Consider the following 24,340-nt stretch of genomic DNA (forward strand, 5'->3'; position numbering starts at 1 on the left):
AAGGCTCTGCCCAACTTCTTATTATAGATGTGTCCACCACTGAAATCTCCTTTGAAAGATCGCTCATCTGTATGTCCTTCATAACTGGTCAAAGATTCAGTAATTGAAGGGTGTTCAGATGATCACAGATTGAATCATTGAAGGGGTTACACATGATCATAGATTCAGTAATTGAGGGGCTTAGAGATGATTAGAGATTCAATAATTGAAGGGTTTACAGATGATCATGCAGTAATTGAAGGGTGTACAGATGATTGCAGATTCAGTAACTGGAGGGCTCACACATGATAGTTCAAATAATTGCAGGGCATACGGATGCTCACAGGCTCAATAACTGGACGGATTACACATGATCATAGATGCAGTAATTGAAGGGTGTATAGATGATCATAGATTCAGTAATTGTCAATATTTTGCACATTGCCTTTCTCCATCCAAAGTCGATGACCGTTTCGCGGTGTCTTGCATGAAGCGGGTACTCAGGAATTCACCCCGCAGTGGGCCCCAGAGCCCTTCAGGACCTGGAGGGAGAGGAGCAGGGCGAAGCTAGGGTGCACGTGCATGCTTTAGGTGCTGGCTCAGTATTAATAATGTGCCCTCAGCTGCCCAGGGCTGGGCTTCCCCTAAATGAGTTCTGATTCCCTGGCCCCACAGAGTGAGTGTTCCTTATCATGGGAAAACTGGAAGCGTCAGCTACCACCGGGGTGGGCCTCCGTTACAGCCCTTGAGCCAGTGTGCCTGACTAGACTGAGAAATGGAATCCGCATTAGCTCTGACCTTGGACCCCGTCAGGTCCATTTACCTGTAACCAGGGGAATTAGTCTTTTTCGCAAACACAACCTGTTACGAGAAGGCTGGGGGGATTCTGGGTGGGAAGGTGCTGTGAACAACAATGAATGAAGATAACGCTATTTATCTTAACATTTTTTCACATTTACAGTTTTTATAGAGGTCGATCATTGTAACAAATACTTTTTCACAGTTCTGCATTTCTAGTCCTGTGTTAAACTTAATGATTTCCCTAAGAATCTTTGTAGTTCCCCAGGAGGAAGCTCCCGAACTCTCTGTACAACTAGTGTAAGATATAAATGCAGCAAACGTGTAGTCAGACCCCCACCTCTGTCTGCTGCTACACATAGCCTTTTGGACAAGGTCAGCACAAAGATGTGGCTTCCACGTGGGAAAACTGCACAATTTAGGGCAGTTAGGAGGCAGAGATTGTTAGAATGAATAAAAAATAAGACCCAGCCATAGGCATTCTGCAAGAAACACTTTGAAGACACAAGTTAACAATGAAAAATAAAAAGAAATAAGCCATGCTAACACTAATGTAAAGAATATTGGAGTCGTTTTATTAATCTCAAGATGCTAGAGGGAAGAAAAAGAATCCTGCTAGGGACGAAGAAAGTTGTTACATGGTGAAAAACGGTCAATTAACCAAGAAGGCGTGACAAGCGTAAATGTTTATACACCTCACGATAGAACTTCTAAATAAATGAAACTAAAACAAGTGAAAAATCTGAAAGAAATAGCTGGAGATTTCAGTGTGAGTCTCTCAATAACGGATAGAATTAATAGCCAGAAAACCATTAAGTGTATAGAAGATTTGAACAGCACTATAAATCAGCCTTTTCTGGTTAGCAGCTATAGAACTGTTTACCCCAAAAGCAAAGAGAAGCCATGTTCTAGTAGACTGGGCTATGGAAAAAAAAAAAAAAACACCTCAGCAAATTTAGAAGAGTTAAAAATGACAGAGTTTGTTCTCTGACCACATGGGGTCAAACTAGAAATAAGTGACAGAAAGAGAACAGAAAGAAGATGTTAAGTGTCGACCTCACCCCGAAACAGAGACACTCCCCCAAGATCGCCCAGGTTGCTGCTCGGGTGCAAACTCCCAGGTCTGGAACTGGAGGTTGCTTGTGCTTATTCCCCTAGTGGAAGTTCTTACTAAGGTGGCACATGGAACAGGTTACAGGAGATGTTAATTGCATCACCAACATGCACTTTTGCAAATGTTGATGTTTTCTTTCCGTAGCGTATGGGTGAGAATGGTCACATGATCCCGCTAGATCCTGGTAGCCTTCCATTTGTTTGAATTATCAAAGGACCAGCTGACCCTTGGAAAATTGCAGTACTGTTAAGTGTAAAACAAAGACAGTAAGAGCTGTCCCATCCAGAGCAAAGCAGAAAGTGGGCTGAGTGGAACAGAGACAAGTCAGGTTCATTGGCAAACTTGAAACTATCCCCACCCACGGCAAAAAAAAAAAAAAAAAAGACAATTCCGTGGTTGTAATTCTTTTCTCTCATTGGGTCAGCGTTACTATCTTTAGCTGATTTATGGAATTTGTTTTGTGTCATAAATTCAGGTATGAATGCCCCTTCATCGCTGGGCTCAAGGGCTAAAAATCTTGGCATTTTTGACTGTGCTTTGGAAAGAAACCCAGCTTCCCAGCAGCATAACCGAGCCTGCACGGTGGGAAATGGTGGAAACGTGACATAGCTCTTGTTGCTTTCTCACTTCATGTTGCCAGTTAAAACTGTGCTTCTGCAAGGAAGGGGCTTCTGTGAATGAGGATCGCAGCTGTCTGATTTGGTCTGATTCCAGATGTTCATAGTTACTGGCACTGATGAAATCCTCAGGATTTCCACAGTCCCGGGTCGCACAGGCTCTCGGCATGTGCTGGATATTGATAACCAATTTCTTACCTGAAGTCCTTGGAGCTGGATGTGTTTTGGAATTGAGTTATGCATGTTTTAGAAAGATGATAAAATGCCTTTCCTGTATCTCATAGGACACCCTCAGCCGGTGGGGGCAGCCCTCAGTAATCAAACACGTTCATACTCCTGCAGAAAAATGTACGCGTATTTCTCCCAGTGGGCTGCAAGAAGGCAGGTGCTATAGAGTTAAATGTCTTCATGTAGTAATATACTGGTAAATTAAATTGTGTGAGGATAGACCACCCGACTCCCAGGGTACTGCCGATCTCTACAGAGAACATGAGGTGTAGCCAATTCAAAATAAAGAAGATAACCTGTAATGTATGTCCGTGGTCTGCAGATGCTTGAGTACCTTTGAGAAGAAGGTGCTTAAGAGTCACCATAGTCTGCCCACCATGTACTATTTGGCCCTGTGATGATGATGGTGAGAGAGCAAGATTCTGCAGAGGCAAAATGGAAATGTGAAAATCGACCCTCTCAAAGACTTCTGTCACGATCTGACTTGTAAACCTAGTGTTTCTTCTGAGCGGTCTGTCTCTTATGGAATCAGTTGCCATAATCTCTGGTTCTTGAGGCCAGTGATGAACAGATCACACATCGTGGCCATATCCAGTCAGGGGTTGGCACACATTTTCTGTGTAAGGCCACGTGCATGGTAAATATTGTTGGCTTTGCACATTCTGGGGTCAGTGGTGAGGTGACAGTGCAGAATCAGCCATCGACAGTAAGTAAATGGATGTGCACGGCTACGTTCCAATAAAACTTTATTGACAAAAAAACAGGCAGTGGGCTGGATTTGACCCAGGGGTCATAGATTGCCAACCAACCCATTCTACATGATTTTTTTTCACTATACTTCACAGTTCCGTGCTCATGACCACCACCATTATCCTTGTATTAATCAGTACATAGTGACGAAAGAGCTGAAGGACATGTTCATCCACTCTTGAGGGAATACAAAATTGTGTGGTCACAAGGCCATACTGCAGATTTCATACTAAAGAAGAAATAAGTCCTTCAAATGGGATGTTTCACGAGAAGTTTGTGAGAAGTTTGTGTTTATCTTATAGTTTTCTTCTAGCCCAGGTTGCTTCCTGCTGGTCCTTGGACTCTTGGGAAATAATCTCTTGGCAGATCCTTCTTGTTTGCGTGATGATGTGTGGGTAATTTGAGTTCAGTTTTCTGTCATGGTGGCTGTTGGTTTCTCCAGTCACTGACCACTCTATCTCACCTGTTCCCGAAGCGCCGACACACTCACGGACCCTGCAGCTCAGCCTGAAGACCTCTCTCCCATCATTTGTAAGGGTTTCTCTCGGGATCACAGCTTAGGGGCAGGATGAGGCTGTTTCATCCGTATTGTATATATTTTCATGACTAAAGTTTGTATCTGCTTCTGTCTTACATGCAGTCCCAGGAAGTAGATTCTAGGACGAGATGTGCATTCAGGAGGGTTTGGGGTGGGGTGAATTCCTGGATCAACCCTTGTAAGGGGGATGAGGCCGAGGGAGGAGGTGAGCTGTGTTGCTGTCCTGTTGGAGACCTCAGCCCGTTACAGGGCGATCTCTAGAGCCAGGACGGTCCCTCACTTGTCCCACTTGAAGGCAGGGAGGCTGCCCCATTGTCTTTGGGCTACCGTGGAAAAAGATGATCTCTGAGCCCCCCCCCCACCGGTAGGTGACAGCACCTTGGGAAAGGAGACTCTGGCTGAAGGCAGGTCCCAAAGAGAGACGTACTGACATCAGTTTTCAACACGACCAGCCACTACAGGGAGGGAGACCTCCGTCCTCTGTTGACAAGTACACTCTCCCTACACGTCCACCAAGAATATTCTGTTTGCAAACTCCTCAACGCCATATCCTGCTGTGTTATGTTGAGAAGATACTTTTTCACCCTGGATTTCCATCAGGCGTCTTTCATTCCTTCGGTCAGTCTCCTGAATCCTCACACTGCCTTCACTGTTTGCTCGTACATGGAATATCCTGTAAGTTTTCACAAGTAAGTAGGCTTATTGGGACTGCCCCAGTATGAAAACTAGATCCCTTAACCCCAGGCAAGCTAAGCTCGTTGGTCATCCCAGGGTAAACCCATCAGCCAAATGTCAATCACCTGCCTCTCCAAGTCTTCACCATTTTCCTACACCGTCTTCTTCAAGTAAGAGGCATTGGAGGCACACCCCAGTCACACTGGGCTATTGCTAATGACAAACGCTCTCTTGTCTTCCTATCACTGTTACTCACTTGTCTTGAACTTCTTGTTACTCAAGAAGTCTTGAACACTTCTTGATGTTTTCCCAGTGCAGTTGAAGCCTAATGTTTCCCAGCAAGGCACCACGATACTAGCAAACAGCAGAGGCGGGTGGGTTGAGACGAGACGGATGCTTCAGTCAGTTCAGGTTGGGTTTTGCTGCCAAATGAAAAGAAAAAATTTTACAAAAATCTTTTGGTTTCCAGGGCTTTGGGTGTCTCAGAATCAAGGACAAGGGGCTCTGTCTGCCCTTAAATCACTGTCATGATTTTCAGATTTGAGTAACTAAAACCTCGTGTGTAGAAGAGATGAGAATAATGAAAAAAATGACCAACTAGATGACAATTATGATGATTATAAACAGAGATTCATAGGTTATAGATAAACATGCTTATTACTTTTTAACTCATAGAGTAATCAAAATATAGGTTCCTAGTGATAAAGCAGACCTCACTGCTTGACCGCCTTCTGTCGTCTTGTTCTGTGACTGTAACTGGGATTATAAATTTTGTCTAAAGGGACTTATTTTCACACAACTTACCATAGTCATGGTGGAACCACCACTCAGAATTGGCAGTGGATAATTGTTTGAACAACCTGGGTGTGGACCCCCCCCCCCACAACCCCACGAAGGCTTTGGCCAATCTCTGTCATCACGCCCAATTTAATGATTGCTGGACCGGTCGTCTGATGTGGTTTGTAAACCTTGGCACCACTGATGGTTGAGGCCAACTCTTTGTGGTGGAGGGTTGGGTTGGATACTTCTGGGTGCTGGAGGGCTATCCTGTGCTTCAGAGAAATTTGACAGCATCCCTGGCCTCTACCCAGTGGATGCGGGTGCTCCCCATCCAGTTGTGAGAACCAGAGATGCGTGTTGACTCAGTGGGGCAGAACCACCCTGAGCAAGAACCACTCTAATGATATTTTGAAAAGGGGGCCTCTGAACAGGAGCTTTTCAGTTCTTCTTTGCGTGTTTTCCTTCTGCAGATAGAGTCCCTGGTGGCAATACAGCTGTGGCTGGCACTGTGGCTTAATCCCTTTACATGTGTCTGTTGCTCTGCGTAAGGTATCGAGTAGGGGTCAAAGGGCTTCCATTGCTGAGGTCTTATAGTATTTCCTGTACATAAAAAATGTGGGCAAGACAAAGGGAGAGGAGGACTGAGAACTTCCCTGCCTTGCAAGGGGACAGGGGGCCCCTCAGTTGTTCAAATCCATGTCCTTACCTGCTTGGTCTTGCCCAGTGATGTCATGGTGAGTGGGCGGAAGAGATGGCCATGCCCCCCCAGCAGATGGGGTGGAAGGTCAGTGCCCACCCACACACTATTCCTTTTCAACAAGAATGTAACATGGAAAGCCATGCGGGAAGACCGATGACAGTTTCAAATGCCATCTCTGGGGAGGGGGAAGAAGGACATTTCTGGGACACTGGTGGAACCTAAGAAATTGTGGCTGGAAGCGGACCTTCAGTAAAGCAAGATCTCCACTTACAAAGATCGGTAGAATCGTCATTTTTCTGTACCGTGGCGTTGTCTTGCGCATCATCTTTACCAGGTGGGATTGTACGTCCTATTTTAAGTGGATAAACACTACTGTCTACACATTAAGTGTTTCAAGGCACGTGCTGGGTTTTGTCCAAACGCCAACAACTGAAAAGTACGTAGGTTCCTGAGGAGGTTCAGAGCCATCCGGCTGGTTTTCTTTGAGTTCATTCTCAGCTCCCAGGTAGGGCTCTATCCCAGAGGTTGAAAGACCTTTTTCGGTAAAAAGCCAGATAGTCAATATTTTCATGTTTTTGAGCCAAACGATATTTGTCTGAACTACTCAGCGTGGACTTTGTAGCATGGAAGCAGTTACAGGTAATAAATGAATGGCTGTGGCTGTGTTCCAATACTTTTGGGTTTTGTGGACCTTGAAATCAGGACTTCATGAAGGACTTTTCATATATCACAGAAGTGTTCTTACAAATGTAAAAACATTCTTACTTGGCTACAAAAGCAGCTGAGGGCAGAGTCCCATGTGCCACTCTCTGTGACCCCAGCTGTATTTGGAAAATACTTTCTGAGCACTTGTAATGACAGACAGGTGGCCCCTGCCATCTTGACCCATACAGCCTGTGGGGAGGACAGATACCAAATAAAAAGAAGCCAAATATAGTTTTGCAGATAGTGACAACTACTGTAAAGGGGAGAGGGGAGGTGCTTTGATTTATCAACAGTGGGGCAACTGCTTTAGATTGTGCAATCACGGGAGGCTTCCCGGAGGTGGTGGCTAGTCAGCTGACACCTGTGGGTGACTAGGAGTTGGGCAGAGAGTGGAAAAAAGAAAGAGGCAGGGAGAGGAATCCCCTAGGCATGACAGAGGGCCATTTCATTGAAGTGTTTCAGGATGTGGTTATTCAGTACCTGACTCTTCTGCTTTTGGATGAATTCACAGGATGAGCTGGGCGCTCCCCAGTTTCTCTCTGCTGAGAGGCAGTCACCGTCTCTGTACCTGCACATGGTGGTCTCAGTGACGGAACGTCTCCTGCAGGATGGCCGCTCAAGTGTGAGTACAGCTGCTTTCGCTCTCAAAGTGTCACTGCCTGTTGACAGAGTGCTCCCTTCACCCTGACCAAGTCGTCCAAGTCACGTGGGGCATTTATTTGGTGACCTTTGTAATGACGTTTCAGAGCATTCTGATATTGCAGGGATGACGTCCATTTGGGGCTGCCCCAGGTCTCCCTTTCCTTCACAGATGACTTTCCAACAAAAGGGGAGCAGCCGTGGGGACAAACATTTTCCTGGAGAACAGCTGCCCTGGGCCAGTCCGGTCCGTACACCCTAGTAAACTGTCATAATAAGCGTGTCGCTTGAAAGATCTTGGAGAATACAGGGGTGGCGTTTTATCGATGGTTTCACACATATCCTGGACCTTTGAGGCGACAGTGGTTGAACCAGCAGAGGTACAAACACTTGGCACTGTGGGAAGACTCGCGGTGCTCGGTTGGTCTCCACACTGTGGGACAGAACAGCTTTCTTCCTGCAGCAAGAGTGAGTGTCTGGTGCAGATGGGGACGGGATGAAGGAGGCGGTTTCCAAACCCCTTGGAGGTGAGAGTCCCTGTTATGCACCCTCCTCTCGGGCAGGGGCTGCTGCCTGATGATGCGAAGAGGACCATTGTGATGTCAGGGGGGCCCTGCTGGGCATTCAGGTCCCTTGTAGCAGCAGGCTCACAGAAGTGGGCACGGAGATGCTGTCAGACAAGGTCTGGTTCACATCGTCCCCCAAAGGCCCCCGGAAGTGGGACCGTGTGGAGTCGGGGAGACCTGGGCTTTGGATCCCACCTCTGGGCCTGTGTGCTCAGGAAGCAGGTTAACTTCCCCGTGCTGGGGCTTTTCTCTGTAGAACGGAGATTAAACCGTCTTTGAAATACAACTTTGGGACTCTGGGGCTACAGGTGGCAGTGTTTCTCCTGCACGAAGATTTTGCCCTCCAGGGGGAATATGGCCCAGTCTGGAGGCGTTTTTAGGTTTCTTAAGTCTGGAGGGACGTGGTTACCAGCATGGAGCGGGTGGAGGTCAGGGTTGCTGCTAACCATCCCGCCATGCACAGGACGCCCCACCACAAAGTGTTGCCCAGCCCCGAATGTCCATAGTGCCGAGTGCAGAAACCCTGATCCGTGGAACAGGAGATTCAGCTTAATCTTCTCTTTCTTCCTAGAATACTCGATGGTCTTTCACTGTAAGGGATCAGAGTTAGAATACGAATTAAAGAGAAGAAAAAGACCGTGACCTTCTAGGATTTTCCTTTTGTGTTCAATTTTAGCCCCCCAACAGAGGGTTCGCGTTCTGCAGCAAACATCCTCGGAGGCTTAGCGCCGTGGCTTGTGTTCCCTGTGAACGCTGAGCAGCTTAACAGATTCATTTTCCATTGTGATGTCTCTAATTTGTTCATGTATTCCTTTTCTCTTTCAGAAACAAACTTTTTTTGGCGGGGAGGGAGGGTTTTGAAGAATAGTTTATTTTCTAAAGCTGTCATCAATGCAGGAGCCGGCTTTGATTTCTGACCTAGCTTTCAAAGCCTTAAGCACCTGCTAAGTAGAGAGTTTTATTTTTATTCCTCTGGAAAAACAACTGTGCGTTTTGCAGGGAAGTGCTTTGGGTTCTTTTCTTGTTGTTATTGCTATTTTAGTCTGGAGGGGAGATTGACAGTCTTTGGACCCAGCTAGAAGGGCTCAGAAAAAAAAAAAAACTGACAGACTCGGTAGCTAACTAAAAGTATGCAGAGACTCATGATTAATTCATAATAAATGAAAACAGCGTTCATCGTCCTTTCATGATGCTCTGCTGTAAAGGGGGAGTCTTCCAGCGGGGGCGAGAAGTTCTGCTCCTGAATACCTAGTAACAATATCCGTTATATCTTACCAATGTGAAGCCATCCTCCCGGGGGATTCTAAGGTACCTCGCAGTCCAGAGTTCGGGGTTCTCGAATACGGCATATTAAACTTTCCCTCTCCTTAAATGGATTGAAGACTTTGATGAGAATCAAGAAAACGCTTTGATCTTGTCTCTGAGATTTCTCATTTGTTCGCTCCAAAGAAAAAAACTTGACGGATATTGAAGTTTTCTTAGGGACGACGGAAAAAAGAAAAAGGAAAGTTCCTTTTTGTGAGATGTCACTCGAGCCGACGGGACCTGCCGGCAGTCGGTTGCTTATTCTTCTTATGTCCATCCTGGGATAGTCAGTGATTTATTTTTTAATCCTTTGATGAGGATGAAGAGGTTTCTCAAGTGGACTGTAAATCCCTGAGAAGGATATTTTATGGCAGCAAATAGCTGTGAAAATAAGCCCACTTGGAGGGTCAGGATAATCCAGACCAAAAAAAGTTATGGTGACCGTATTGTGTGTCTCAGGGAAAATGAAGGAGAGAAGGTTTCATTAAAGAGGTAAATGGGGAGAGAAAATGGGACAATCTGGCGGCTCTTCTTTTAACCCGGAGACCAGCAAGAATGGGTTAGCTCGGTGTCCTGTGTCTCCTGATACGAGGCAACAAGGACACCAAAAAAAAAATAAAAAACCTGTGTGACACCCCTGCCGAAAAGGTTCAACCTGAATTTGTGCCCAAAGAAATGAACAGGCTAATCCAGAACATACGACACTGTATGAGACAATTGACCTGGATTCTTTCTCCCGAAAAGTCAGTGCCACGAACAAACCAAGAAAGGCCAGGGGTGGGGGTGGGGGGCGGTTACAGTTTTCAAAAGGTGGAGAAACATAACCCTGAGCGACTCTCGAATGGATCCTGGATTGGAGAAGAGAACCCGGTGGTGCAGTTACCTGGGGACTGTGTAGGGTGTGTTGATTGACTCAGTGTTATTCTTCAGCGGTGTTGTGGTTGTGGGGGACGCTGTCCTCGCTCTAGGAGACGCATGCCAAACTTCCTAGTGGGGAAGGGCTGTCGTGTATGCAGCTCGCTGTGAAGCGTCATGGCACACAAACACGAGGAGGTTCCTTGTCCTTTCTTAGTCTTCTGGGGCAGGAGAAACAGGATGGATGCATAGATTCACTTGTATGTATACACACTCGTGTACACATAGAGACACGGAGACAGCACGCAAGCCCATGTGGCAGAATGTCCCCCGCCCAAGTGAAGGAGCGTGCCTGTGTTTGCTTTTATTCTTGCAAAGACTTTCTAAGGTTGAAAATTTTCCCCCTTGCAAAATAATGTTTTGGGGGGAAAAATTTGTATGACGTTTTATGTTGCTTCCCCTTGGTTTTTTATTTTAATATTTTATTTTATTTTTTAATTTAAAAAGAATTGGGGGGAGGTAGTTAGGTCTATTTATTTATTTGTTTATTTTTGGAGGAGGTCCTGGGGATTGAACCCAGGACCTCGTGCGTGCTAAGCACACGCTGTACCACTGAGCTTTGCCCTCCCCCCACATTGCTTCTCTTTGTTTGAAGGGATGCTTTAGTGCCACTGATTTTTGTTTAGAGTTTGGTACGGGATCCATCATAAGAGGTATGTGTTGCGTGTCCTCCTTTACCTGAATCAGGGGTGCCCGTGCCGGCCTGGTGTCCATGATACTCTGGTTCCCTTTTTCGTGGTGCATCCCCATGCGATGTGGTTGTGGGTTGTACTTGGCAGAACCTCATCCCTGTGACTCCAAAGTTGATGAATCTATTCCTTCATCCGCCATATTTACAAAGTAACTGTGGCACCTTTCCATGTACTTTCTAATTTTTTTTTGTATCATTCATTACTTTTTCATCATTTACAGTACTGTGTGAGTTTCTGGTGCACAGCATAGTGATTCAGTCATATACATTTTTATACAGACGCTTTTCCATCTTCTTTCCCATTATGGTTTATTGCAAGTTATGCAGTATGGTTCCCCATGCTGTGCGGTAGGACCGTGTTGCTTACCTGTTCTGTATACGAGTTTGTATCTGCTAATCCCAAACTTGGTGAACTACTGAGCAGAGACTGGATTCTTGTCCAGAGGTGCATTCACAACTTATCTGTACCGTCTTCCAAATGCCTGTACCGCCTTCCAAATCTCCCCGGCTCCTGGTCTCTGCCCTGACCCAGGGTTCATGTGACTGTTGAGTCAGTGCTGAGAGCAGTGGAGGGAGCTGTCTCAGAATTTGCGGAAATGGCATTCTGGTTCCTCCCTGCCATTCTGCGCTGGTCTCTGTGGTTTGCCACGGCAGGGTTGAGGCAGGTGCTGTGGGTCTGCGGGTCCTACTGTTAAGATCAGGAGGAGCAAAACCCATCGGACTCCTCTGTGACCAGCACAGCCTGGCTTCAGAATTTAGAGCAGTATTTTTGTTCTAAGTTTTAACAGGTCACATGTGAGACTGCCTAAGCGACAAGGCCTTCCCTTTATAAGAAGACATCTGCAGACACAGTCCAGGCAAGCACTGAATTTGCCATTGTTACATCCATTCCGGTGAAGACATCTAGAAGGTTAAATTAACCCAATTAGCAGCACTTGGCCGAAGGGCTCGCCAGGCTGCTCTGGAGCCTCCGTGGGCCTGGAGGGGGTGGTCCGAGTTGCTTCCACCCACTTCTGGTGGAGCAACACTGATTCCCACCTCTGTTGGAGCTCCTCATGGACAGAAGGTCTCGTGAGGAAAAACAGTGGCGATTTTGTCTCCACCATAAACGAGGGCAGCACACAAGCTGAAGTGTGTTCAGTTATCCACGTGGGCTGAGGCCCATGGCCTCACCTGTGTCTTAGCCAGAGTGTCTTCACGGCCCTGCTGTCCAGACACGGGGACTCACAGCAACAACACAGAGCCCCATGGATGACCTTGGAAGAAACGATGTTGAAACGCAAAGATCTCCAGTGCAGAGAGATCCAGAGGCTCCCTAAGAGGCCTTGGCTTCTCTGTCTTGGCTACATCTGGATCTGGCACACCTTGGGCTGAGCCGTCTTCACCTCCCACGCGGGCGACACCCTAGCCTCCGGGGATGTGTCTGCCTCTGTCCCCGTTAGAGCGCCCCAGCGGCCTTCCACTGGAAGGAAGGGGGAATCCTGGAACCAGAGCTGGAGGGGGCTCCACGGTCGGGCTCCTCCCAGCCTCCCATCCCTCAGCTCCTTCCTGCACGGCGCTCACCTTTGCTTTTTTTCTTCCCCACCAACACCTCGTCTTAGGAAATCTCTCCTTTCGGCTGGGCTCTCCCTCCTGCTCTGAACCTCCAGCTAGCCATGCCCTCACCATGCCCTGCACACGTTTTTACAGTTTGGTGCCATCCTGGATGTGATTGCCCGGTACTGATGATTTGAATTCAGTCTGTTTTTGCAAACGCGCGTCCAGCCTTGTGTGTGCGGGAATCCCAAGATGCTCCCTGTGGTTGTCCAGTAATGCGGGGTGCCCTGTGGTGGTGGGGCAACTCATTGTTGAAGACGTGAATGAAAAAACCATTTCCTCTGTCATGTTCATGCTGATGTTTGGTGATATTCTTGGCAGTTGAGTCAAGTAAGAAGGGTACATGCAAAAAAAAAAAAAAAGAACAAGAAATAAAGAAATCACCTTTCTGATACAAGCAGGCCTCTAACTTACACCATGTAAAGTACCTCTTATCTGGGATTGCTCAATCTTTGTCTTTGCCAAATGTGATGAAACCTCGTACCTGTTAAAGGTTGTCTCCAGCTCATGTACCTGGGATTCTGGAGACAAGCCAGAGCGTCTGATTCCTGGCACGAGCGACTACTTCTTTTGTTCTTCTTTATAGACTGAAACAAAACTTTAAATTTAGGTACATGAATTTTCTGCTGTGTTCCGACACGTGTATTCTAGTTGTCTTGCTGACAGTCATTGAGGTTCAGCATTTCCTTACTTTATACTAGTCCCCTGCTTTCACAACTTAAAACGTCGGTTCTTCCTTTGAATTCTTAGGTTTTATTAACTGGACGTCAGTGTCTAGTCCTTTGATTTTTGCGCTGTGTTTCCAGAGCCCAAGGGGGTTTGCCGGGTACATTTAATTGTGTGGTATTTCGTATCACATGAATGGGGAGCCCGTTGATTCTAGCTACCTGCCAAGTTTATTTATTGCCGGAGTCTCGGGTTCAGGGCGGGGGGTGACCAGATGCATAGCTTATGAGCGCTTACAATGATGACTCAGGTGCTGTTTAGTCACTGAGTTACCTGTGTCTTTTGCTTTTTGACACGAGCATCAGGCCAATTGTTCTCAGGTAGGGGAAAGAAGAAACACTGCCTCCAGGATAAATTTGCTTTTCAAGGACAGTTCTATCTGCTGGAAGTAGAAAATTCCCAGGAACACCCTCGGCTTTTGGAAGACACGATCACACACATCCCAAAGATAAATGTGTTTAAGTCCATTTAACGATCCTGAACATTATACTGAAAGCTCAAAAGTAATTTTGATTTCCTGTTCGGAAACCACACATTGGAGCTGTTCGAGGACCTGAACTTGAGTGGTTGTTTTGTTTTTAAATAATTCTGGCCTTTAATTCATTTCGTGTATTATCATAGGTCATCTTCCCTAGGCACGTGAAAGAATTGATTTTGTCTCCGGTCTCCAATTTCCTTCTTCACTGTTTGAAGATACCACTTAAGTAATTTTTTTTCCCGTCACTCTTCCGTAACATTGGGAAGCATGCAGTAGCTGTGATGTAATTCCCTTAAGAAAGTTTTATATCTGACTTGCAGGAACTCTTGAAATTCAGCACAGTAACTCTAGACTCCGAGATCTTGAATCATCTTACAATGTCTGTGATGTAGAAAAGAATGTTTCTGCTTTCCCAACCTTACTCGTTTTAGTTCAAGCAGGATGCATTTTGCCTGTGTTCCTTTTTTTTTTTTTTCTTGTGTGTTTCTTGCAGTGAAGCCATATAGAAACATCGTATAGTAGTTTCTGCTTCTGCACCCCAGATGTTTCCCTGTTAAGAATGTTCTCAGAGGGGCACGGTGGTGGTGAAATGATCTGAGTCCACAGCAGAGATCCTCCTGGAAAAGTGTTCTTAACATGAAAACCCAAACCAATTTTGTGTTTTGTCTTAGCGCCTGTCTTTCTATCATACACATACACGGGCATTTGGGGGGTGGGCGGAGTTCAAGTTAAGTGAGTCATTAGGACAACTACAGAGAAAAGTCGTCAGGCTCTTCATCAGATGGGAACAGTGTTGCTTGGTAACTTAACCGCCTTTCTGCCTGTGGGACGGATGTTCTTTTATTACATCCATGCATCTCTTCCAAGTGCATTCTTGTCAATAACCATCTACCTGTGAATGGCTGGCTCTTCATGGTTTGGGTATATGTGGAGGGTCCCACAAGTGGCTGGCTCTTTGTGGTTTGTGTATTTTGGGGGGGTTCCCACAAGTGGCTGGCTCTTTGTGGTTTGCATGCCTCTGGGGTTCCCGTGCGTCGCTGACTCTTCTTGCTTTGTATGCATTTGGGGTGTCCCACACTGCTCTGGGGACCTGCACTGGATATCTGGCGCGTTTGTCTTGAAACATGACTTCCCGTCTGGCTACATGAGTTTCATAGACATTGAACCACCGATGATAAAACGTAAAAACAGACAGGAGTTCTGAGGTGCAGAATTCAAGCCCTCCTCCGGCAGCGGGCTTGCTGCGCTCCTGGCTTGGACGGACCCCTGAAATCATGCCCACCGCTGACACGGTGTTCCCTTCCTCCTTGCACATCCCCAGTGCTCTCAACTTCCATCACCCTACCTTTTATATCTCTCCCTCTCTCAGTCGGATAGTGTCAGTGAGAGTTCTGAAGATACAGTGGATACAAACTTTTAGACCTATGGTGTGTTTGCAGGAACATCTTCCAATGCTGCATTATTATAATCAGAGCCTTCTTCCATGAGGGAAGAACTCTGTAGAGATGAGAAGTCTATGTTAATTCAGTTCCCTGCAACAGGTATTTCTTAACCATTTACCATGTGCTTGTGCTAAAAGAATAGGGACTTGAAAAGATTTCTCTAAAAAGAGGGTCTTTTTATCCCCCTGATTATGTGACAAGGCCCAGCTGTACAGTATCTGACGGAACATCGTTATTTAAAAATCAGAGCTCATCAAATTGACGATCTCTAAATAAGGGTCTTTCGGGCCAACTCGAAAGCCCACATTCATTTTCTTGTTTATTCCCATTCATACACATTATCATATTTGAGGAGTTTCATGCATTTACGGGGATACTGTCTCCCATGACCGAAAGGCAGTATGATTAAATTGTACTTTGCAGGCTTTTTTTTTTTCCTGATTCTAAAAATAGGGAAGGGATAGACTGGGATTTCAAAATTGTAGAATAGATAAACAAGATTACACTGTATAACACAGGGAAATATACACAAAATGTTACGATAAATCACAGTGAAAAAAATGTGACAATGAGTGTGTATATGTCAATGAATGACTGAAAAATTGTGCTGAACACTGGAATTTGACACGACATTGTAAAATGATTATAAATCAATAAAAAATGTTAAAAAAATAAAAAAATAAAAGTAAAAATAGGTAGAACATTTGATAAATAGGAGAAGGTATAAAACATCATATAAAAGCCACTGGTAGTCCTACTCCTCCAAAACTAATTATTACAAGTAAAATTGTATCATCTTTCTCCCCAGTTACACACAGAGATGCACAGAAAAGATACATATCCATGTATAGGTATGCATTTTTTAAAATTTGCACTCATGCTGCCTTTAGTTAATGTCAGATTCTGCCTTTTCCATCCTGAAATTATGTTACTGAGTGCAAGCGCCTACTGCTTCCTACATGGTAGGCCGGTAAATCAAGAGGCAAGTTGTTGGGGCAAGGAACAGCAACTTTATTCGGAAAGCCGCACACCAAGAAGATGGGGGACTAGTGTCCCAAAGAAACATCTTACCGAAGTTAGAATTCACGCTTCTTTTATTCTAAAAGGGGAGGGAGTATGGTTGGTTGTGGCAAACTTCTTGGTGTCAGAATAGTGTGTTCTTGCACAAAAATAACAGCTAGCACACTGTTCTCAGATCACCTCTGCATGCATACATGACTTCGGTTGGCACGAGCCTCAAGTATTTCCAAGACGTGTGCAAACTATAAGGGTCAAGGAGGAACTGGAAAGTGCAGGATTGGAGAGGATTCTTGATCTGCTAACAGTTCAACAGTTCAGTCAAGAGAGTCTCTCTTATGAACACTTTCGGGCAGGGGACGGATGGAATTTACAGTGTTCCCTATTGATTGGATTCATAAAGACTAATTTTATTTTTTAAACATATTTTTATTGAGGTATGGTCAGTGTACAACATTATGTCAATTTCTGGCATACAGCATAATGCTTCAATCATATAGGAACATATGTATATTCATTTTCATATTCTTTTTCACTATAAGTTACTACGAGATATTGAATATAGTTCCCTGTACTATACAGAATGAACTTGTTGTTTGTCTGTTTTATATATAGTAGTTAGTATCTGCAAATCTCCAACTCCCAATTTATTCCTTCCCACCCCCTTCCCCCTGGTAACCGTAAGTTTGTTTTCTATGTCTGTGAGTCTGTTTCTGTTTTGTAAATAAGTTTGTTTGTCTTTTTTTTTTAGATTCCACATGTGAGTGGTATCACATGGTATTTTTCTATCTCTTTCTGGCTTACTTCACTTAGAATGATGATCTCTAGGTCCATCCATGTTGCTGCAAATGGCATTATTTTATTCTTTTTTAAGGCAGAGTAGTAGTCTGTTGTGTAAATATAGCACATCTTCTCTATCCAGTCATCTGTCAATGGACATTTAGGCTGTTTCCATGTAAATAGTGCTGCTGTGAACACTGGGGTGCATGAATCTTTCTGAACTAAGGTTCCCTCTGGATATATGCCCAGGAGTGGGATTGCTGGATCATATGGTAATTCTATTTTTAGTAAAGACTAATTTTAAATGTTGTACTTTTTCTAAATGATGTCAGAAGAAAGGTCTCGTGGGTAATGATGCAATAACCATACCGCAATATTGAAGTTTCACCATAGAGTGCAGGCATACGGGTAGACAGAGGAAAATTTAGAGTGCAAGATATTTTAATGTTACATTCCTAACTGGAGCTTTGATAGAAGAAGGATCATTATGTACAAATGAACTAATGTGTACATGTTCTTGTATTTTTGTTAACTCAGCCATAGTTATAAGTGGGTCAGGAAGGTAGCATGGGACTGACGTAGTAGGTTAAGTCACAGCTGGTCCAAGGGTACACGTGTCTGTTAAAAATCATGACCTGTCCACACATCGATGCCAGGCAAGTATTTTGTCAGCTGTTCTCTGTCCTAGGAGTCGAGTGGGTTGTGGAGGGCACAAGACGCATGTGTTCTGGCCTCCTGGAGTTCTTGAACGGCAGGAAGACCAGCCTTTAAGTTGGATGCCACCTGTCTTCTTTCTTTCCCAGTTTCCTCCCTAAATTCCTCTTAGAGTCTTCCCTTTTCTTTTTTTCATTTTCTGTGGCTGTTGAAATAAATCAACACGAACTTTGTAATGCATAGCCACAACAGAAATTTATTTTCTTGGAGTTCTGGAAGTGAGAAGTCCAAAGAGGGTTTCACTGGGCTAAACCCAAGATGTCAGCAGGAACAGGTCCTTCTGGAGCCTCGAGAGCAGAGTCAAACCTTCCTTCTTCCACCTTCCAGAGCTGCCTGCAGTTCCTTAGCTCCTGGCCGCCTGCCTCCCTCTTCAAGGCCAGTAGAACAAGCATCTTCCAGCTTCTCCGCATCTCCCTTTTATAAGAACCTTGGTGATCACCTTGGGCCCACCTGGAAAATCCAGGCTCATTTCCCCATCTCAAGGTCCTGAACTTGATCACACCTGCAAAGTCCCTCTTGCCACTGAAGGTCAGGTGTTCTTCACAGGTTCTGCGGATTGGGACATGGACATCTTTCAGGGGCTGTTGTGTAGCCCCCAGACTGCCCATTGTTCTGTCTGGGCGGAGGTTGGTCTAGCCAGCGTACCTGCTCCTTTATTAGATGCCAGAAGTTGTGCTAAGCCGCACATAGCATGCAGCATACACCTGTAGCCCAATACACATTGGTAGATGGTATGAAAGAAAAAAAAAGAATTTGATACAAAGGTGAATACCACCGATTGTTTTTTCACAGGTGGGAGATGCAAATGAATTTATAAACCAAATATCCCAGGCCAAGATCTCTCTGGCTTTGAATAGGGAAGCATTTGCTTTAACGTTTATACCCACCATACTTTGTATTGTTCTGTAACAATCAGTGGCTTCAAAGAGCATTCATAAACTAGCTCCCAGCCTCTGCAGCTCAGGAGACCAGGCTGGGGGTACATGGCTTCTCTGCTCAGCATGTCACCAGCCTGACATGTCATCTGAGGTGGAATCTTTTTCCAACCTCCGTGGGTGCTGGCAGAATTCAGTTCCTTGCCATTTGGGTCTGAATGTCCTGTTCTCATGCTGGCTGTAGGTCCCAGGCCACCTTCAGCTCCTGGAGGTCACCCTCAGTTCCTGCGCATGTGGTCCCCGCAGGTAGCTGTTGGTTTTTCCTTCCATGCCAGCTGAGTGTACCTCTCTCACTTCTGAGCGATTTCTGGGCTCTGTACCTCTTAAGGGATTGCCTGATTAGGCCAGGCCCACCCAAGGTAATCTCCCTTTTGAATGAACTCAGAGTCAACTGTTAATCCCCTAATTGTAGGAATGACATCCATTATATTCACAGATCCTGCCTACCCCTTAAGGAGAGGAGATTATACAGGGCGTGCACACTAGCGGGCAGGAATATTGTCGGCCGTCTTAGACCACCTGTCACACCCACATTTCTCTGGCTTGTGTTGCTTGGATCTTGTAGAAAGTTGTTCTCTGCAGACTACTTTCCTTCTCTTCCCAATCACTACTTCTTTCTTTCTTTTTTTAATGAAAATATACTTGATGTACAGTGTTGTGTTAGTTTCCTGTGTGCAGCAAACTGATTCAATTATACATGTATATATTCTTTTTTGAATTTTTTTCCACTGTACTTATTACAAGATGTTGAATAGAGTACCCTGTGCTATGCAGTAGGTCCTTGTTGTTTATCTATTTTATATATAGTAGTGTGTATCTGCTAATTCCAAATTCCTAATTTATCCCTTCCCACCTTTCTCCTTTGGTAACCATAGTTTGTTTTCTATGCCTGTGAATCTCTTTCTGGCTTGTAAATAAGTTCATTTTTGTCTTTCTTTTTTTAGATTTGACATATAAGTGATATCATATGACATTTATCTTTCTCTTAGTTCACTTAGTATGATAATCTCTAGATTGACCCATGTTGCTGCAAATGGCATTAATTCATTCTTTTTTATGGCTGAGTAGTATTCCATTGTATAAGTATAGCACATCTTTATCCAGTCATCTGTTGATGGACATTTAGGTTGCTTCCATGTCTTGGCTATTGTAAATAGTGCTGCTGTGAACACTGGCAAGCACTATTTCTTATATTCCATAGTGTGAGCATGTCCATGGTACACTCTGGTTTTCTGGGCACCCCATTCATTTGCTGAGGTTCTAAGTGGGCGTCAAGGTCTCTGCTGGTGGGGTCCAGGAAGAAGGCTGGACTGCTCCCAGACCCAAATGGCACCACCTTTCTTTTTCTTTCTTCCTTTCTTCCTTCCTTCCTTCCTTTTTTTTTTTTTCCCCCAGTCTCAGGGCTGGAGTGTCCCTGCCTTTCTTGAAGCAGGTGGAAGGCGTCTCTTCAGGCTGGTATTAAATCCACGTATCTGGATATCCTCTCCTTCCCTTTCTTCCGGGGCCTCCCCCACGCACATCCATCATGCAGACACTTGTCTGTGGGTTCTTGATGCTCCCTCCCTCTCCTTGGACCAGTCAGCACTCATCAGTGCATCATTGCATCATTGCAAATAACTTAACTGTGCAGTAGCGAAAAAATGCAGTGTGGGCTGTGATAGCATTAGGTGTTTGCACATAAAACTGTGGCTTAGTGGAAGATCTGAACTGAGAAGGGGATGCACTTATAAATACTTAGAAAAGAACTGTGTCTCAAGATAGATAAAGATCTGTTAGACTTGATCTCATTGAGCATTTGCTATATAGAGAGGGGTTTCCTAAAATGGTGACACCTGATTTGGGGGTCTTCTTGCCCTGGGAGTTAGTTGTTTTAAATACTAACCGTGAACTGATTCTGAAGATAGTCACGCTGAGATCACGCAGATATTTACGTATTTACTTACATGTGAGTCATGCTTCTTCCCTTTCGACTGTGCGATGAGGCGCTGTGCTAAACGGGTCTCTTGCTAATAAGCATGGTGTTGTCATGAATTTGCGTGATATCGTTGTAATCAGCATTCATTGCAAGGGTAGCTGTCAGTGTGTGCACGTCTCGTTGCTGTTGGAAATGGTTCCATCTGAATTGGCAGAATCAACATACAATTTAAGAGGGGTTGTTCCCTGCAGGTGGGCAGTTAGCTCTGTGTGACTTTGCTGTAAGTTCTCCTTTGCAGTTACTGGTAAGGGGCCTTGTGTCATAACTTCACCCCAATACAGCACCTTCTGCAGATGTGTTCTGTCACTCCTGGATCCTTTTGGAGACAAGCCCACAAGAATATGAAAAGTCCTCATTTTGCCATGGCAGCGATACATTGTCTGATCTTATTCTCTGGAGACGATTGGCTTTGGCAGCTGTTGGGGATAAAGACATTTTTCTCTACTCTTCTAGGTTTTTTCGGCTGGTGTAAGAATTAAATGGATGTGAGACAGAGGAACAGGAGAAAATCACAAATGTTTAATGAGGAGAGACCCAGGAAAGCTGAGTCACTCAACCAAAATGGCCAAAACCCTCACCTTAAATACCATCTTCAGCTAAAGACAAAAGAGGACGTTGAGGGTAGTGGTTTGGGAATTCAGAGGGGAGGAAGGCAATTCACAGCGGGATGGAAAAACAAGTGTTTCTTAAACAAATGTTTGCTGGGCCAGGCAGACCGTGGGACAGAGTGGACTCTTATCTCCAGACCCTACCACGTCTCTCCCACCACCGCTGGCCTGTATTTGTTTTACCAGATTTCTATGGTGATATCTCTGTTTAGAGAATAGGCCCTCTAAAATTTTTTAGGCAGTTAGGGGGAAGTTTCTTACTGAGTCTTTAGGGCTGCCATTGTTTTTAGTTTGAAATCATCTGCCTGCCAAAGAGATGTTTTGGGGTAGTGCATTTTGCTCCCCTAAATAGCCCATTCCTACACCCACAAGGCCATGCATGGTGTCCCTGAAGAGGGACAGGAGCTGTGAGTTTCGAGCTCATGGGTGTCACAGGTGGAGCAAACATACTGGGCTGCAGTGCTCACTCAGCCCCATAGGGAACGTTTACCAGAGCCCCAGCTTACCTGCCCTGCAACCGGACCGTCGTGTGACTCACATCTGACGAGACGCGGCAGGCATACGCCTGCACCGATTCTTGTCAGAGTGATGTTTAAGTGGCACCTGAATCTTTATAGCTGCTACACAGCCAGGATGTGGCACCGAGATTTTTGATTCTACAGTGTTGATGCTGTCTCACGGGAAAGGGAGGTTGATTTCATACAAAAATCAAACTTGAAAAGGGGCTGCAGCCCTGCCAGTCCAACTGTCTCCCCCAGCCAGGCTGGTCTGCGTGGTGTCCAGTAGAAAACCAAATCCAGTCTCAACAAGGAGGGACTTTTACTCAAGAGGATTGTTTCAAAGGGGGAGACAGATTATTGCTGATCTGCCGATGAGGTCTGCAGGCATCTAAAAGTTTAAGCCAAGAAATAATAATATTAATAATTTTGGGGGGAGGGCATAGCTCAGTGGTAGAATGCACACCTAGCATGCATGAGGTCCTGGGTTCAATTCCCAGTACCTCTATTAAAAGAAAGAAATAAATAAACCTAATTACCTCCCCCCATGAAAAAATTTAAAAAGAAAAATTTTTTTTAATAAAGAGGAGTAAGGAAGGCTAGAAAGAACCAGGTGTGGGGAACGAGGATCAAAGGGTGGCCTGATTGGATGGTCAATCAGAGAGGGTAATGATTTACCCAGAGGCCAGCCTGTCCTCTGGAGGGGCTGTCTGTTGTCTCAGGCTGAGTGTGGGTCCAAGTTCAGGGTCCTGGGTTGAGGGGAAGACAAAACTTGAACCAGTTTGGTTCACAAACATTTTGTTCCAGTTCATCCGTGGGGATGAACCATTCAGGGAATGATTAATGGGACAGAGGATGGGAATCCCCAGGTTCTGTGTCCGGCGTCGCCCTAGGTAGGCAAGGGAGGCGTCCGTGAAGTCACAAGGGGAAAGCGGCCTCTTTGAACGCTGGTCTGCTTGGGTTCCTTTCCTATGGCGTATGCTTTGTTCGTTTGTTTCCACTTCAGTGTCTCTTAGGTGACAAGTTTCCTTATGGACTCATGGAGCCTCCTGGTTAGGAAGGATTACACTACTCTGTTCAAATTCCCTGCTTCTCGGTGAGGTAATCCCTCTGCAGTATCCTGACAGATGGGGTCTTGTCAATCTTCTCCCCGGTCGTGGCAAGGGAAGGAAAGGTGGGATTTGACAGGCTGATCATTTTGTGGTCTGGCAGCTCTTGTGAGGTCGTGGTCCTTATTTTAGAGACAGCCCTAGCTCTGGCCTCTGAGACAGCAGCTAAGTCCTTCCTTGCTCAGATGAGCCACGCAGAGCAAATTGAAAGACAACTCAAGTGCTTTTCGAGCTCAGGGTGAGATGTCCCTGATTCCTGAGTAACCACTTGTGCAAAATGGTGTTTGCTCTCCTAGGGGTCCTGTTTGCTCTCATCTTATACACCCGTTTGGTCCCGTACTTCTTAAATATCAGAGGTCTGAATTGAGAAATATTATTCCCACTAGGGTCTGACGTGTGAAGGGTCAAGTGGAAATTCTCTTCCCGATCTCAAAAACATCTCCATATCAACAGGCAATAAGTCACACTCCCTTTAGCCCTTGTGACTTCAAGTCCCGCCACTGCTTGCCTGGCTAATTTGTCTTAAATCTTCTTCTTAATTTGATTAAAATCTCCTTCATAGGAGTTGCAGTCAAGCCGCATCTGAATACCAGCATCCTTGTGCCGATGACTACGCTTCTTAAATAAAGAGGGTCTTGCCGCTGAGTTTAATCCTGCTGTTCCATTTACCCATGTCTAAGACCTCATTCGCTTCCACAGCACCATCTGTGTCCCCCACGTGTTGGAGAAATAGTCTTGTTCGTTCATCTAAATCATTGGTTTAAATCATTGAACAGAGCAGGATGTTGAAGCACCTTTTCTAAAACCTTTCCCGTTTCCTGCAAGTCTCTTACACCTCAGCCCTCTTTGGGGACATCTGTTTAGGTGGCTACACGTCATAGACGCTATCGCATGAGATTTTTCAGATCCCAGGCTAGAATTACCATTCAGTCCATGGCTCTTGTTACCAGGAGTAGAGGTCTGGTAGCTTGACCGTAAAGGATGGGAGATGTCCTTTGCGAGCTCAAGACGCTACCAGAAGTGACCGTCTCCCTTCTGCACCACACACAGACCATCTGTAGAAGTGTTAATTAGGGCCAGTTCCCTCTGGCTTCAAGGACTTGAATGCAGGGTCCATTCTTCCCCTTTTTTAAAGGCTTGGGAGCTGAGTATGCATGAGGTTCACAGATATTTCTCTGCTTTAGAGCCTGGCTGCTGGCTCGTTGAGTCTTTGAAGAAAGGTCCTGTTCCCTCTCCTGCCCTGGGTTTGGTGATCTCACGTTCCCATCCTGGCTGGGGGGCAGGGACACGGGTGACTGCCCGTGGTGAAAGCTCAGATTGCCTTGGAGAGTGGGGCTCTGTTTCCTGTCCCACCCAGCCCTGGTGTACCGCCACCCAGGGGGTGAGTGCAGATTTGCAGAAATGGGTCCAAGGGCTGGGTGCAAATGGCTGTCTGTCTGTCTGGACCTTCTCAGGATCCTGGC

The 24,340-nt window shown here is 45.4% G+C and overlaps 1 protein-coding gene across 8 annotated transcripts in view; it reads left to right on the top strand.

The window, feature by feature from the left end:
* The window catches only part of STS (steroid sulfatase), a 371,683-nt gene that overhangs the window by 28,216 nt on the left and 319,127 nt on the right, over window positions 1-24,340 (top strand). For 3 of the 8 annotated variants that reach the window (XM_031671240.2, XM_031671238.2, XM_072956011.1), the window contains exon 2: window positions 7,396-7,506. The exons of the other annotated variants lie outside the window; for them this stretch is intronic. In XM_031671240.2, coding sequence (XP_031527100.1) covers window positions 7,493-7,506 — 14 coding nt within the window. In that variant the 5' untranslated portion in view covers window positions 7,396-7,492. The remainder of the gene's footprint in view (window positions 1-7,395; window positions 7,507-24,340) is intronic. 8 annotated transcript variants of the gene reach the window in all.

This window comes from Vicugna pacos, chromosome X, assembly GCF_048564905.1.
Source record: "Vicugna pacos chromosome X, VicPac4, whole genome shotgun sequence".
Lineage (NCBI taxonomy): Eukaryota > Metazoa > Chordata > Mammalia > Artiodactyla > Camelidae > Vicugna > Vicugna pacos.